Source organism: Populus nigra, chromosome 9, assembly GCF_951802175.1.
Source record: "Populus nigra chromosome 9, ddPopNigr1.1, whole genome shotgun sequence".
Classification (NCBI taxonomy): Eukaryota; Viridiplantae; Streptophyta; class Magnoliopsida; order Malpighiales; family Salicaceae; genus Populus; species Populus nigra.
Genome location: NC_084860.1, coordinates 13802950 through 13820523, shown reverse-complemented (window position 1 = coordinate 13820523; position 17574 = coordinate 13802950). Strand labels below are relative to the sequence as shown.

Below are 17574 nucleotides of genomic sequence, written 5' to 3'. Positions count from 1 at the left end.
TAATATGATTTTTTTAACCAATAGTTTAATTAATCATTTTGTAAAAATGTAGGGACTGATCAAATGATCATTGGATACCAATAAAATGTTAGTCTAGTGGTTAAGATACCGTTATATCTCTGCAAAGATGAAAATACAAGTTCGATTCTCAAAAAATATACTTATTGAAAGGACAACCATAAATCTTGAATAAAACTAATTTTACTTTTTAAAAGGTGGTGAGAATACCCAAATAAAAAAAAATGATCATCGAACATTTCTTTTCTGAATTCATGGTGTGCGAAATTGTAGTTGTGAGAACAGAAACAAACTCCATTCCTCCATTGCCAGCAATTCCAGCAACCACGAAGAATGTTGGGACAACAAGTAATTGGCCAGTCTCTACTTTGGTGTGCAGGGCTCGCTTACCACTGATTCCTACAGCTTGGACGCGGCCACTGCCGTCAGCAACATAAAAAACTTGAACCGTGCCATCGGCAGTGAACGATAACCGGTGGAGGTGAAAATATCATGTACGGTTCTGTGGTTCTGTAGGGTGGTAATAAGGATAATTTATTTGTTAATTTTTCTATCATCACCCTAACAAAAAAAAAAAAAAAAAAACAAACTTTGCCTTATATAAAATTGTCAAAGTATGATTAATTTCTAAATTTAAAATCACTACTTATATATTTGGTATTAGCTATAATTCACAAGAACATTCAATAATTTTAGTAAGAAGAGAAGGGTTAAGAATTTACCCGCTGTGAAAGATTATATTGCTCGAGAAACTTTAAATCATGTCAGGGTAAAGGATCATCAACAAGAACGTTCTAGTGCATTGCATTGTAGGCTGCTGTTGGCTTTCAATTTCCCATGGATAACACTTTTCTTGAAGAAAAGGAAATTTAGCTGCTGTGAATGTCTTAAATACACCACCCCCTTTTACATCAACGCATGCAGCCGATGCAGTTTGCACACCATTTTTTCAACAAATTCCGTGTTAGGAAATGACTGAGGTGTGGTGAAAAGAATACAATAATGAATGAATTCCTTTTCAAAAAGTGCTTTATATATAAGACAGGCATACTTCTGTTTGAAAATGACATGAGCACCAATCTTTGATGCCCCAATAGAATGTGGAATGGCGAAAAAGACTGTCATTTTCACTTTGATTTTGTCACAGGATCGATAATAAGCTCTGGTCACCCAACCTGAGAGCTTTAAGACCAAGACCAAGACCAAGACCAAGACGGCCAATAGTATTCGCTTCTCCCTCGCATCTTTTTCCTCTTTTGCATGTAAACTCTAATCCGTTTTGAAAATTAAATTTTATTTTTAGTTGTTGGAATCTTGACTAGTTTACGTGTACTTCAACTAATCTTTTAAAATTATAAAATTAACAACCATATATGTTTCCAACAGCCCTAAAATTTGTGACACTCGAACATATAATTTTTAGGGAACAAATTTAGGGTTTGATAAGTTAAGTTACACTTTTCATAATTAAAAATTAGATCTTTTAATAATACTAGATAGGGATATTTTGCATATGAAGGTATTTCTTATAATATTTTCTTAAATATCTAAAAAGGCTTTTTTTTTTAAAAAAAGGTCTCAACTTTTATGGATAATTTTATGATATTTTGAAAGTTCTGTTGATTTATCCTAGAACTAACATTAACACCACCAATAAATTTGACGGGAAGATTTAATTTGGTTGTTACTAAAAGCTATAAAATGAAGATCATTAAGATGATACAACAAGAGTTCACCTATAATGTAATCTTCCTTAAAAAAAAAAAATTATTTGTTAGGACAGTAAGAAGTTAGAAAACAAGAATCACTTGCTTAAAAGGTTTTGGTTGTGATTATTTTTTAAAGTATTTTTTACTTAAAAATATATTAAAATAATATATTTTTTATTTTTTAAAAATTATTTTTGACATCAGCGCATCAAAATAATACGAAAACATCAAAAAATATTAATTTAAAGTAAATAAAAAAATAATTTTTTTTTTAAATTTTTTCTAAAATATTTTTAAAATACAAAAACAAACAGGTTATTAAACCTAAAGATAGTTAATAGAATAACTCATTCCAAAATAAAAAAAAAAAGTTTAGTTTTCAAGTTAACACCACTAATTTTGTGGTGGTATCAATTCATTAGAATTAAGCTAAAAGAATCAAATTTCCATTAGGGATATGGAGGAGGAGGAGGGTATCAAGGTCCTGACTCGTGAATCACAATGGTGGAAATTTGGGGCGGCTCAATATATCCATGTTGATGGTGGCTAGATAAGCATTAAAGGTCTCCGTAGATAACTTTTAACGCCAAGAAAAAGGTATGTTCAAGCAACCATTGAATGTGGATGGAGAAGTTTTGATGATTTTTTTTAATATTAAAATAATAATATATTTGACTCATGATAAACTAGGATCACATATTAAATATATTTTCTAGTCATGGATCCTGCTTATTCTAATTATTTTATGCTATTTTTTATTTAATTATATGCTAATAAAGATAGATAGACACTCTAAAAAAATTCATCTAATATTACCGGCTATGTAAAAAAAACGCCCCTGAAATTAAAATAAAAAAACAAATATAATCTTATTGAAACAAGCTAAAGTTTCTAAAAATAATAACTCAAATATAATTTCAATTAATTTAAGAAATCAATAAAGTAATATATATATATATACTTTCTAATTAAAAAAACTTAAACCAATGAACAAACCAATTAAATTATTTGAAAAATAACCCAAAATTAACTAAATTGAATGGTTTTTGATAATTTTAATTAGAAATTATTTTTTAAAAATTGATTTGGCTGGGTTTTGGTTTTTTTAAAAAACAAATAAAAAAACAAAAACAAACTAAATAAAAAAAAGCTCATTATAAACCAAAGAGCTATTATAAGCTAAATACTTATTGAATCAAAACTTGTAAAAAACAGTGCAACTAAAATGCTCATAAATTAAATTAAATTTATCAATATATATAAACATAAAATCCAACCCAATAATTCAGTTTCTGCTTTTTCTTTTTTCTTTTTCAATGGGGACAGGTTTTGTTTCTGTTTTTGGCTCTCTGCCTCTTTTCCTTTGCTATCTTTGTCACTTGTCAAATGCAAGGGGCGAAAACAACAAATTAAAAGCTCCATTTGCACGCACTACATAAAGATGGGAACTAGCTTTTCATAAAGACCGTTTCTTTTTTTTTTCTTTTTTTTTTTTTTTCGGATAAGAGGGACAGAGAGAAAGGTAAAGGGATCAACACTGTGATTCACTAATGGCGGGGTTCTGGCGTTCTCTCTAGACATTATGTGGTAAAGGAAGGAACTTCGAGTTAATTATGTATGTTTTTGTAGAGAATTTAAAAATGGTTCCAGCATTAATATCATTCAATTTCTACTCTCATAAATTAACTTTTAATCCGATACAAAGTTAGACCAATTAAGTAAACTGATGTGGATAAGAGTGAAGAACAACAATATTTGTTATAAATAAAAACTCTCAAGGACTAAGAAAAGAAACTCCTTAAATACTTAATTTTCTCACTTGTCAAAATGCTTTTACAATTCTTTATATAGAAAAAAACTAGAAAAACCTATTAATATTAAATATGAAAACTAAATTAGAATTCTATTCCCTTCATATAAAAAAACAGCTAGAAAACATAACAATACACAATAAAAAATTAAAAAAAATAATTAACTAAAAAATATCTTTTTTTTGAAAAAGCTTTTGCATCATTTTTCCATGTTCAAAGGAAGTTATCATTGAGTTTAAACTTTAGTAAAAAACCATACTCCACCACAAACATCCTTTTGTGTCCCATCTTAATAAGGATCTTTAACACCTTTGTGTAGGTCATTTCATCGTGGGTCCTACCACTAGGATTTTTAATAACAACAACTGACTTAGACGAAAACAACACACTAGTTCCTGTATATCTTTTTTCTAAGAGGAAACCTCCTCCTCATCTGCTACATGAGCACGTCTTATTGTACAACCTTTTATATTTATAGTTATTCAATAACAAAAAACAACTAACCACAAGTATTTACTAGGCTTTGATATCAATAGACGTAGAGCTATGATACCAACCAATGCAGAAGAATATATATAACATAAGAAGCAATACAAGGTTTTACTGCAAAAATCCTACTTCGAATCTTTATTATTCAATATTTTCTCTTCAAGTAGTTTCATTTTCTAAAAGGCTTACAACTCAAATAAACTCAAAAAACTAACCTAAACAAACTAGGATACCAAAAAAAATAAAAGAAAGGCAAAAAAAGTCCTAAACAAATACAAAGGAATAAAATTATTAAGCCAAATATTTAATTTCATAAACTAAATAAGAAAAATAAAAATAACTAAAGATAAATAATTTTCTTTAAAATCTTTTGCAACATCTGGATTAATAGTAACCTTTTTTTTTTATCTCTCAATTTTTTTCTACCCCATCTTTTTTTTTTGTTATTTCATCAATTTTTTTTTGAGACTAGAAAATACATTAGCAGTACTAATATTTTTAGGTACATAAAAGTTTTTTTTGATCCGACCCACAATGTAGTGTTAACAACTAACTAGTACAAGCTAAAGATGCAAACTTGGTTACGGTACATCAATGCTTCTGGAGTTTGAAAGTAAAAGGGATCAAAAGTTAGGATTTTGATGTTCATATTTGTATATTATATGTTTTGATGAAGTTGTGGAGAATTTTCATAGAAAAATGTTGAATTTTCGTGGTTGATAAGTTATGGGCCTGAGTTGTACCTGTAAAACTAGTCTCTCATAGATAAGGAACACTCTAATGGTTAAGTTAGTACTTAAATTTTTTCTTAAGTGATAACTAGGTAAAAATTCAAGAAGATAAAAATATTATTTTTTGTGTGTAGAGAAAAGATGTGTGCTCCATGTCATGTTAAAAGTATTCTCTGTGTAACGTTATTTAGATGAATAATCTTTCTTCTCTCTCAAAACCTGATGATATATATAGCATTAGAAAATATCTAGAGAAATATACGTGAAAAGTACTATTCATGAATAGTACCATTCATATTACTATTCATGAATAGTAATGAATAATAAACCAAGATGAGCCAAAGTAGCTCAGTCAAATCAAACCCTGTAGCTCATATAGGTCTTGACTAAGGGAAGAGAGAAAGAAAGGAAAGACAGGCTTCGGCCTAACCGAGTATAATGTTTTTTTGTATTATCATTAGCCCCTTAAAGTCTTGTAAATATACATGTTTGGAAGACTTTAATCAGCTAGAAAGGAAGAGAGAATAATTATAGTGAATGCTTGCATAAAAATGTTACTTGTATAGGCATGTCTTTAGATGTTTTTTTTTTTGAATTAGTGAGAGATTTTGTCAATGTTTTATTGAGAAAGATCCATAATCTTTTTAGAGACAATAGTCACAAGGACTTAGGCACAATTGGTAATGGGGGCTTGAAGATAACGGTCACAAGGCTGTGGTGACATTGGTCACTAGGACCTAGAGACAAGTAGTGGTAGAGACCTGAAGAAAATCGATTGAGGGACCAATCAATATAATAAAGATTAATCGATACTTCTCCATGAAAGTTTCATAGAGACCCTATATGTTTGGAGACATGGAAATGCACTATTTTTTATTTTTTTTATATTCAAAAGATGATGAAGATATAATTTTTGAGATTTATCTTATTTTAGGTAGTACATCATTAAAATTGTTTTTTGTTTGCTCATATTTTATCTCCCTCTTCACAAATTCTTGGACGTACCTTTTGGAGATTAATTTTTCTATCTCTTTTGTGAGTGCATGACACTTTTTTTGTGTCATGTCCATAATCAATATGAAAGAGGCAAAACTTGTTAGGGTTTCTTGTGTTTGAACCACTTTTCATTAGAGGTCGGTATTGTAAGAAGTCTTTTCCCTTTATGGTAGCCAACATATCAACATATGTTGTTATGAGAGGTGTGGTCATGAGCTTAGGGATTGTTAGATGATCAAGGATGTTGACAAGACCAAAAGATTGATGTCTTCTCCTAAGTGCAGGAGTGTCGAAGTAATAAATAACCCGGCAAGACCGGGGTTGAACCATAGGAAGGTTAATTGTATAAATTATAAACAACAATAATACAACAACAACAACAATAACAACAACAACAATAATAATACTACTACTACTAGTAGTAGTAATAATAATAATAGTAATACCAATAATACTATTAATAATGATAATAATAAAGATGATGAAGAAGAAGAAGTTGATGAGAACTTTAAGATGGAAGATTAACGTAAGGATTAAACAATGATAACAACAAATGTCAAGGTTAGAGGATCCACTAATGATATTTCAAACAAGTATAATATAAACTCTTATTATTCAATTGGAAACCACACATAAGGAGGTTCCAATCAGATTATAAATTGTTAACATGATTACATTAGTTATCTTAGTCGAATAATGCTAATACTTGTAAATGTTCTCAGGCATTCATGATTATAACTTATGTTAACAACGAATCAAGTTCCTTTCATAGCTCAGGTGTCAGTTATACAATACAGTATGGGCTATGAAAGTGCCAAATATTTATTGTGCCAAGTGTTATACAACATAAATCTAGATTAACCATTTAACAAGCAAAGTATTAAAAGTGAACAAGATAACAAATATAAAGTATGTTAGTATCCAACCTTAAGGTCCATGTTAAGTTTATATCATACTTATTCTTACACCATTAGTGTACCTTTTTCACATTAACATAATTAACTTAGCTAGACATAATGAAAGAAAGAAACATAAATAAACAAGATAAGAACATAAATGAGAAAGAAGTTAACTAAGTAAAGAAAAGGAAATGAAAGGCATAAACAAGACATTAATATAAACAAAACTTAAATATTACAAAAGAGAGAGCAAGAGCATGATCTTGATCTGAATACCAAGATGCCTAAATACATGGCAAATGCCTCCTTTTATAGGCCAAAATTCAGAACTATTGATTTGTTGACTAATTGATGAGTGAGTGGCCACATCTTGACTTGGTGACAATTCTTATCTTCTTGTCTGCCAAAAATGTCATTGATAACGTCATAATTTGAATAGACTTAAATCATGAAAGTTCTAGGAAATTGTCTCAGCTTTCCAGGGTACAAATATAAGATCATTTGAACTTCTAAAACTCGAGATATGGGCTGAACACTGAACAGTGTCTGGGTTGCAGGACAGATTCAGACGTCTTTGTTGTTGCTACAATTTGGACTTGAAAACGGCCTTTTTAAATCTTGGGCTCCGCATGAAAGTTGTAGGCCTATGTCTTAGCTTTTCATCCATATAAGGCAGACCTAAATCCGAGATCTACAGCTCCAGATTTGACCCGATTACCGAACAGTGTTCCAGTTTGGACTGCACCAACATCTCTTTTCTAAGTTTGGCCATCTCTTTGTCCTTTCAATTTCAGTACTTGAACTCATCTATCAATTCTTTCATTTATGTGATAGGCCTGCATTTAAGATGAACATTTACCATAAATTAAAGGTATCTTATATTATTAGATATGTTATTATAAAACATGTTTTAGTTAAGGAGTTTTTGATACTTCAAATGCAAAATGATGATATAAAACCTTGATAAAAATGCACTTTTAAGCACTAATCAGATGTGCCCTTATATGCTTATTTTGGATGTTTGTGTTGGAGATTAATGGCGTGGTGAAGACTTTTCTTATATGTGGAAGCGTGGGTGACCTTTTATAGTCATGCTAGTTTATTCCACCCTAATGTAATCTTCCATCTCATGTTTGATGCTAAAGATATTTTTTCTAGGGAGTGTGTATAACATTTCCCATAAAAAATAGTTATAGAATCAATTGATCATGGATTCAGTGATGATGGGTTCACACAGATCATTCATGCTTATCATTTCCTTATTGAATCTCTAAAGACATGCCCTTGTGTTTTCATCATCTCATTGTGTGATGATAATGAGATCTATAATGCTAGTTTTAGCATGAATGTTGGTGCTAAAATGAGAGATGAACTATATGTGTGTTACTAGCTCCAGGATGCTTATAATATTTTGTACGTGATCTCTAAGATTTGTAAGGCTATCATAGTTATCTAAATTGACTTTAACAACTACAGAATCCTTGGTGAGGTGAGTATGCAACACTCTGTGATAAAATAAAGACTGTTTTACTTAATGATAATAGTATGAAAAAGTTGGGATTGATGTTGTCTCATGCACGTCATGCTTAGTTTTTTTAATTATGGGGAGCATGCAAACGAGAAGACTAAGACTCAAAAGAATATTGATGAAAACAACCATGTTTGTGGCTTGGATTTGATGGGGTGTGGTGGCTTATTTAGAGAGTTGGAGTGTGGAGCCTATTTGGTATGTTATTTTGTGTAGTTTTTTTTTTATTGAAATTGAAGTTGTCTTCATACACCTAGTGCTATGGGTTGACTTTTCTGTTGGTTACACTGAAGAGAGCGAAGCTGTTCTTGTATGGCAAGAGCAAAGTTATTGAGTACTTGCGTTTACTTAGGTGAATTGGAGTCAATGTGGGGAGATTAGTTACTCTTCCATGTACTGAAATCCCGTTAGCCACAAATTGTTTTCTGTATAAATTGAAAAGGAATGAAAAAATTGTTTATTTTAGTTCCCACAGACGATGCCACTCATGAAGTCGTGAAAAATTTTCACAGAAAAATTTTGACTTTCATTTGCCAATGAGTTTCGTGCTTGAGTTGTGCATGTAAAACAATTTCCTTATGGAACAAGAGACATTTTGATACTTAAGTTAATATTTAAGCTTTTTTCTCAAATGATAAGCAGATAAAAATTCAAGAAGATAAATTTATGTGTAGAGAAAAGATGTGTGTTCTCTGTCTCGTTAAGAGTGTTCTTTGCGCAGTGTTGTTTAGATGAATTATCTCCTGTTTATTTTAAAAGTTGAGGATATATAATTTTGAAAAATATCTAGAAAAATACATATGAAAAAAATATTATTCATGAATAGAACAGTATCATATATATATATATATATATATATATATATATATATATATATATATATATATATATATATATATTATTCATGAATAATAATAAATAGTAAATCAAGGTGAGCTCAAGTAGTTTGTGTTGTGGTAAACTTAATCTAGAAGATCAAGAAAAGCAACCACAAACCACTACTTGCAACCACCAGCTGTCAACCACCTCAAACACCACTTGCAGCTAGCCACCAGCTGTGTGCCGCCAGCTGCCTTCACACTTGAAGTTTGATTTTTTTTACTTTCAATTTGTGTATAAATAGACAACTAAATTTATGTTATATGTGTGGAGAGATTAGAGAGAAAGAGAGGGCGTTTATTAAGAGCTTTTGTTTAGTTATTATAAGCTTATTGTTGTTGAAATAAAACAGTGTATTTTATCCTCTCTGAGTATTTCAAAGCCACAACTAGTGGTTTTTCCTATCATAGTTTGACCAAACTGAGCCTCAGGGCTTGGTTTTGTCTCAGCCAAGAAAATAGAGAGAAAAGGAGGAGAGAGAGAGCTCGGTTGGGTTCCAAACTTTTTTTTTTGTTTGTATTATCATATTTATATATATTATTACACGAGGAGCAGGATGATGGAGTTAAGTTTGTGTTTCTTTTTTTGGTGGTTTTGATTTCTAGGAAGCGAATTTGGTTGCTTGTTGTCGTTGTTAGTTTAAAATTAATTAAGACAGGGGCTTTAGGGGTGTTAAGATTTAAAGACAAAAGTTTGCGTGTCTGAGTAGGATTGCTTCGAATGGAAGAAGATACAAAAGAAACGAGATCCTTGGCCTTAACTCCAACATGGTCAGTTGCAACTGTGTTGACAATCTTTGTGGTTGTTTCTCTGATTGTGGAGCGCTCAATTCACAGACTAAGTAGTGTAAGTGACATCTTCTTTCTACTGTCTATTATTTTTTCTTGTGTTCTTACCATTTTCTCCTGATGTTGCATTTTGTCATTGTTATGATTTGTGAGGTACTACACTGTATTTGTACAGAATTTGATTGTTTTTCCTTCCTTTCACTCTATTACTTAAAGTTCAAGGTACATAATGGATTTTGTTAATATTTTATTTATATATTTGATCCCTTTGAAACCTGGGTATATATGGATATATCATGCTTGATGGAAGGTTTTGCAAGCAGTAAGGCACTTTGCTTGGCAATTGATATCTGCCACTACTTCTTTTCTGATGTTTAGAGGAATTTGAGTTTCTAAATAGCTTTGATTGACTTTTTGAGGGCTTTTAGTTGATACCTCTAGCTTTCTGTTTGGTTCTTGGTCATGATTGTAGGCTGAAATCTCATTGATTATTACATAAAATGCTTTAGATGTGAAAATTACATTTTGGAAGACTGTTATGGAAGCACCAGCTTTGTTAACTTTGTTTCAGCAGGTTTATGATAAAATTTCACATGTTTGCTTTAGGAGAACTCACAGATGAATTGAAACAGAATCTGTCAGATTATTTTTGTTTGCATTTTCTTTTCTGGAATGCCAGTGTTGGTTTCAATAGCTTTGGCGTTTAATCTGAGATTTGATTCTTTGTTCACTTGTTTTTCAGTGGTTGCGGGAAACCAATCGGAAACCTTTGCTTGCAGCTGTGGAGAAGATGAAAGAAGGTATTTTCCAAGTTAAAAAAACATCAGATGCTGCAGAAAGTTCATCTAGTTCTTTTGCTTACAAGTAATTTTTAATCCCCTTCCTTTCATATTTTTTTTCACTAATTTTCATTCACAAGTATCATTTTGTACTTGTCTTCAGAGTTGATGCTGCTTGGATTCATATCACTTCTTTTAACAGCTACCTCAAGCACCATAGCCAATATTTGCATTCCATCAAAGTTCTATGAAGGTAATTTTGCTTCTTGCACGAGTCCAGAGAATGATGGGGAAATTAAACAAAATTCTTCCGAGGGACGTAAACTAGTGATGCTTTCTGTTCTTCCTCATCCACTTCGAAGAATGTTGAATGGCTTGGATTGGAATACCTGCGAAAAGGCATGTCATTAATTCATCTATATAAAACATTGCTGAGGATGTTGCAATATTGAATTTTCAAAGCAGCGAGTTGATAACCTTGCTTTTTTATGGCATTCGTTTTCTCAATGACAAATATTCGATTCTGAAAACTGTTTGACGTGCAGGGATATGAGCCATTCCTGTCATATCAAGATCTCGAGCGGTTGCATCGCTTCATTTTCGTCATGGCAATCACACACATTTCTTACAGTTGCTTAACAATGCTGCTGGCGATTGTGAAGGTTATGCATTTTGAGCTGTTGCTTTTCTTAATGGTGAAGTGGTTTTAGGAATGGTTAAGTTCATATGCTTAATAATTACACAACATAATGGAAGGGAAATGATGATGTACCAAAAATCCAACTAGTCTATGAATAGGAGTCTTGAGTTGGACAATTGGTTAATTAATTAATTGGTCCAAGCAATGTCCTCCATTCTTTCTAGGAAAGGTAGTTGATAGCTTACACTTAGTCCATGGCAGGCCAAGGTTGCTCGTGACTAGTATCTGCAAAAGGTCCTTCTTTGGTTAAGGTGGAGATTTTCTGATGCTTAAATAAATATTTTTTTTTAAAAAAAATACAAAAATATTCTAGAGAAAGATGTTCTGAAAATATATATGCAGTAAATAATGAAGATTATGAACCTTCATTCAAAAGGTCTCATGGTGTATTTATAACCCATGAGTCTTGTTCTATTGTAAAAAGAAAGGTCTGTAAGCAGATTAGAGTTTAAGATGTCAAATATAGCTAAGCCTATAGAGATTGAGTTCTTTCATGAGGTTAGACCTAAGAAAAGATAGTCATTACCTTGGACATGCCAAGAGAGGATGGTCATTCCTCTGGGCGTATTAAGGGAGGATGATCATTTCTTTGGGTGTGCCTAAGGAGGATGCTTGTTATCTTAGACATGACTAACAGTAAAGTCCAAGTGTCTTGGGTCTGATATTTTTTCCAAACCCACGTTACCTTGAGCATGACTGACTGTTAAGTCTAAATGCCTAGACTTGTTTGACTGTCAAGTCCAATTGCTTTGGACTTTGTGAAATGTCATTTCAAGTGCTCTAAGTTTGACATGTTTGTCAAACCTACATTACTTTAGGCTTAACTGACTACCAAGTCTAAGGTTTAGACTTGGCGAGATATTATGTCCAAGTGCTTTGGGTCTGATATATTTTCTAGATTTATGTTATCTTAGACTTGATTGACTGTCAAACTCAAGAAACTTATGGGTTTGGCTAGCATCATACACAACGTTTTAGGGGCTTGTCACACTACACCCAATTACGTTTAGGTTTGGCTAGCGCCAGACTTAGTATGTTAAGGGCATGACACACTACCAAACCCTAGTGTGGCTGAACTCATCAAACTGCTAAGCCTCTACTTGAGACATGTTCATTCCCAAGAAAAGTTATAAGGGTTTTTTAAACCCATTAAAAATAGATTTATCCGGGAATAGATATATCATGTATAAAACAAGATCCATCATGCATTTGGTTCTTGTATTTAGAGCAATACAGTATTTTCTAGTCGAACTTGTTATGTCTTTTCCCAGGACCCGGGAGAGGAAATTATGTTGACCATAAAAACCAACGTCTTCCTGAACTGCAGTTGATCAAATACAAGATACTAGATTTGACTCATGAAACAAGAGAACCATAATCTCGTTATCACCATGACCAACTGTCTAACATTGTAATTGTTTCACCAGATTCATAGTTGGAGAGTATGGGAGGATTTGGCTCGTTCGGACTGCCATGATGTATCAACAGGTAAAGCCTTAGACAGGAAAGTGGTTTTGAATAGATTTAAAAGTTTAAACAGTAACAAGTGTTGCCCAATTCTTTTTGCCTATGTCAGCTTTATACTTGATGGCTGATTTAGAATATAACTACTTAATCTCTCTCTTCTGTGTACACTATTTAGCTTGTCTTTATACATGTAAGTCTAGATGCTAGAACTTTTAAAGAGATTGAGATTTTATTGTTTGTATTCGAATGAAGATACTTAGGAAAAAAATAGGAACTCGCAATAAGTTTCTGTTTTCTCTTTTCTTCCTCTCTTGGCATTATTTTTCAAGCGATACCTTCACCTTCCAATCATTTCAATTGAGAATATTTATTCTTAGAAATATTGCTGTATCACAGAAATCACGACTTAGTAATCTATTCTGTAACAGAAATCAATAGAGAAAAGACATTGCGAAGGCAAACAACCTTCGCAAGACATCGTACATCAAGCCCTTTGGTCAAGAATAGTTTTCTTATCTGGGTGGTAGGTACAAAACTCTCTTTCTTGCTCTTTAATGCTTTCTATGTTGTAATCCATGCTTGCTTGTTATTACCTCAAATTCTGCAATAGAATTAGAGCCTTCCCATCAGGCCTTGTTTTTGTGTTGGTCATCGTTTGATGTGTTTTATCAACTTGCAGACATGTTTCTTTCGGCAATTTGGACCTTCAGTGGCTCGCACAGACTACCTCACTCTTCGCAAGGGCTTCATCATGGTATGCTCTGCTGTTATCTGTTAGCCCATACTTGAAGTAAATTTTTATTTCTCAAATAGCATTTACAACATTGCAAGGGGCACAGAGAAAGTTCTACTTTTCAACTAGCATTTAGGATTTACTATGAATGCAATATGACACTCTCCTCCAGGAAAAAGAGAGGAGTAGGGGTGTTATCATCCCAGAATCAACCGAGGAATTCAATGGTATTGTACTAGGGTTTAAGAAAGAAGAAGAAAATGAAGTGTATATATACAGATACAACGTGAGCGTCTTTGCTGATATACTGTTGGTAGTATCAGTGATGCTTTATTGACATCCATTCCTCTTTGTTTTTTCTTATTCATGGCAGAATCACAACCTCTCATTGAAATATGATTTTCACAGCTACATGATTCGCTCTATGGAAGAAGAATTCCAGAGAATTGTTGGTGTGAGGTAACGTCGTCTATGTACTTTGAATGTTTCTTGTATTTTCAGGCCATTCATCTGCATGATTGAGCCAGGAGAAGATGGACCAGCTAAATGCCTGTGTTCAATGCCTTGCAGTGGTCCATTGTGGGGATTTGTTGTTGCATTCATGCTGTTTAATGTGGAAGGTATGGCTATGAGAGTGAAAAATAATTAATGCTATGAATTGCTTTGTTTTGCACTTGCCATTGGGTAACAATATACGAATTTCGGTAAGTATTAACAAAACATTAATTAAAAAATTTATGGCTAATTCACCGTAGCCACTCATAAAAAATTATTCATTAGTGTTTTGTTTTGTTTTTTTATTTAATATTTTTTTAATTTTATTTTTCAATATTAGATTATTTTAAAAATTATATTTTATAATTATTTTTAAATTTTCTTTCTATTACTGGTTATGTGATTTTTTTTTAATCTTTAATACTGGATTTGTTGGAATTGAGACTTGATAATTTTTTTTCAATTTGCTTTTAATAAATTTATCATGATCTCATGATATAGGTAGTGAGTTTAACAAGTTAACTCGGATTGATTTGAGTTGTTTTTTCTTTTGTCACTTTTCTTAATTAATTTTATTTCGATTTCATCCTTTAATATTATGTTAGTTGAAATTGGACTCCATAATTTGTTTTTTATTTGCTTTTTATAGGATTATTCCGATTTTTTGACTCGGGTTATGAGTTTAGTGAGTTGACTTTGTTTATTTTTTTGGATTTTTTTAATTATATATATATATATATATATATATATATATATATTTTTTTTTTTTTCCGATCAATTGCTATATTAATATTTTAAAAAAATATTATTTAATATACATCAACACTTAGACAGTTATTTACGTTTAAAAAAAAATTAATCAGCCCGCAACATACAATCATAAATCATAAATGATCTGGTGTTGTATGATCGGGTTATCCTAAAGTCTCAATCTATCTTACTAATTTATGGTTTGTTCGTTTTGGAACCTTTCAACAGGATCTAATCTCTATTTCTGGATATCCATCGTTCCAATCACTGTAAGTGCTGCAGGTTCTTTTGAGTTTCAGTTTTATCAATCACTTGTATGCTGCAAAAGGAATTTTCCTCGGTAGAAACAAAAAATATGCAGTGAGAAACAGACATTTGGAAGGACAACAGATTACACGTAACGAATTTTGTATTACTTAAGTAATTGGAAACCTAGCGTTTCGTGGTTCAAAAATGCCGATCTTGGGCATCTCTGATATTTCATGTCATGGGCAGCTTGTTCTTCTAGTCGGTGCAAAGCTACAACATGTTATTGCGATCTTGACATTAGAGACTGCTGGCCTAACTGGACACTCTGTAGGAGGGAAGCTGAGGCCTCGAGATGATCTTTTCTGGTTCAAGAAGCCAGAACTGTTTCTGCCATTGATCCATTTTATCCTGTTCCAGGTAAGCAATGCTCACTGTGATCAGTTGCTCAAGTTAAAATGGTAACATATACCGTCCTTTCAGTTCCTTCTTTCCTAGAAAATGGTTCTATGGTGTTGTGCCAAAGTAGCATAACTGACATCTCGTTCTTTTCTTTCTCTGAAATGTGATTGCAGAATGCATTTGAATTGGCTTCATTCTTTTGGGTTTGGGTACCTCCTCTACCTTGATCAATGACTTGATCGTTATTCATTGGACTGCGAGAGTTCACTTTTGTCCTTTTCTTCTTGACATCAACCAAGCTCAAATTTATTATAATTAATTTCTGTGATTCTTTGAACAAAAACCTCACTTTTTCCTGGGTTGATTCAATGTTTACGAAAAGAATGTGATAATCACTGACCAGAAGAATCAGAAATGAGGAGATACAAAGTTTTTTCTTTTCCATGATGAGGTGCTGAATCTGTACGTTGAACTGATCTGTCCTTTGTTGATTAATTTACAGTGGCAATTTGGGTACAGATCCTGCTTTATTAGGAACCATTTGCAGGTGTACATACGACTCGTGTTGGGGTATGCATACATCTGAGATAGTTGAGACTTTCTTGAGGATTCATCAGCTTTTACAGCTACTGCATTATTGTATTATCTTGTAGGTTTGCTGGGCAGTTCCTCTGCAGCTACAGCACCTTGCCACTTTATGCACTTGCTACCCAGGTATCATATTGCCACTATATGCACTTTTCCCCAATGAAAAAACTGGTCAATTCATATTATATGCAAGAAAATACTAATGCATAATCTACTAGTCAACAAATATCATGAACAAGACATTAGAAGCACATAATCTACCACAATCTAGCTAGTTTTAATTTGTATCAGATGCAGATACATCACAGCTTCCAGTAACAAAGACTTGACCGCCAATATAGCCCTTCAGCCTCATGGCATATGCCAGCTGCATGTGTCTTTATTCCTGGGCTTGTTGTCAAATCCAACCACAGTATCTAAGAGAAAGAGAGGAGACACTAATGAATATATTGTTGTCTATGCAGTGTATATAATGCAGGAGTTATATAACTAGCTAGTGACTGGCAATCAAATGCATGATCGAACATGTCCAAGTAGCTAGGACGTCTGAAGTTCTTCATGACCATGTTTATGCAGTATTGTGCAAGCACCTAGTTTATGAGTGTACCCTCAAATTTACCGTTCATGCTGATACATACGAAAGAACAGTGGCCATGGAAATTATTTCTAACGTCAACATTGTTGAAACTAATAAATTTTGACAGCCTGATTTGTCGGCTAACAAACCTCAAGTTTTTTCCTTCGTATTATCTTCTCCACCTTTTCCTTCCTGGGAGCGATGCTGTGGTGTTTTATCACAATCCATTACCAAGCAAGGGTTTGGAACAAACTTCATATATTTTTAGACATTAGAATAAGTCATGATGTCGAGTCCTTTAAATTGCCATAAATTTTTTATGGCGTTTTAAGAATTGAAATCATCTTTATCCACTCGTGAGTAGAACAAGCCTCTCTTCCTAACTAGTAACATGAAATGCTTGAGCAGGTTTTCATTGGGTTAAGGTGGTAGCATTATAACACTTTTTTTTTTGTTCAATCATTTTCTGGTCATTATTAGCATCACGTATTGTTCTCTCCCTTTTACCAGATGGGAACAAACTATAAGGCGGCATTAATTCCTCTAAGAATAAGGGAGACAATCCATGGGTGGGGGAAAGCAGCAGCTAGGGGGAAGAGAAGGCATGGAATTGTCAAAGATGATTCTACAATGCACAGAGACACAAGCACATTAATGTCAGAGGAAGACAATCATCATTTGCTTGATATTCCTGAGAATGATGCAGATCCAGTCACTCAAATCGAGTTGCAGCCAGCTTCTTTTATTTCAGTTAGTCCTACCACAGTTGCCAATGAAACTTCAAGCGGGGTAGCTACTCCTTTCCTTCGACACTCAACTTCTGTTCCTTCATCAGAAACATCAAATTTTCACGTGGAAGATATTCCTAGATCATATTCTATGCCAGTTAGAAGGTAGTAAATTGACTTATTCTGCCAGGAATGTAGGCTTTGTAGGGATCTTGTAAAGAACAAGGGAAAGAAATAAACATAAGTACTTCGGTTGTTGTA

At 32.7% G+C, this 17574-nt stretch overlaps 1 protein-coding gene across 2 annotated transcripts; it reads left to right on the top strand.

Moving 5' to 3' along the window:
- Nucleotides 1-9399: 9399 nt before the first annotated feature.
- LOC133702879 (MLO-like protein 11) lies at nt 9400-17574 on the top strand. 2 transcript variants are annotated; one of them, XM_062127204.1, is made up of 15 exons: nt 9400-9906; nt 10591-10648; nt 10791-11026; nt 11173-11289; nt 12755-12815; nt 13223-13317; nt 13474-13548; nt 13901-13986; nt 14098-14147; nt 15001-15041; nt 15268-15438; nt 15594-15629; nt 15923-15990; nt 16074-16134; nt 17096-17574. In XM_062127204.1, exons 1-15 carry the CDS (start codon nt 9781-9783, stop codon nt 17480-17482), a joined length of 1668 nt encoding a protein of 555 aa, XP_061983188.1. In that variant the 5' UTR covers nt 9400-9780; the 3' UTR covers nt 17483-17574. The 2 variants fall into 2 exon arrangements, with proteins under 2 accessions (XP_061983188.1, XP_061983189.1); XM_062127205.1 differs by lacking the exon at nt 9400-9906 and having other exon boundaries at nt 10591-10712.

What these genes read in the sequence shown, in the direction of transcription:
- LOC133702879 (XM_062127204.1), top strand. Translation starts at nt 9,781, where the DNA reads ATGGAAGAAGATACAAAAGAAACGAGATCCTTGGCCTTAACTCCAACA. An exon ending in ATTGGAATACCTGCGAAAAG is followed by an intron (nt 11,027 to 11,172) that starts GCATGTCATTAA and finishes TTTGACGTGCAG; the next exon opens with GGATATGAGCCATTCCTGTC. An exon ending in TATCCATCGTTCCAATCACT is followed by an intron (nt 15,042 to 15,267) that starts GTAAGTGCTGCA and finishes TGTCATGGGCAG; the next exon opens with CTTGTTCTTCTAGTCGGTGC.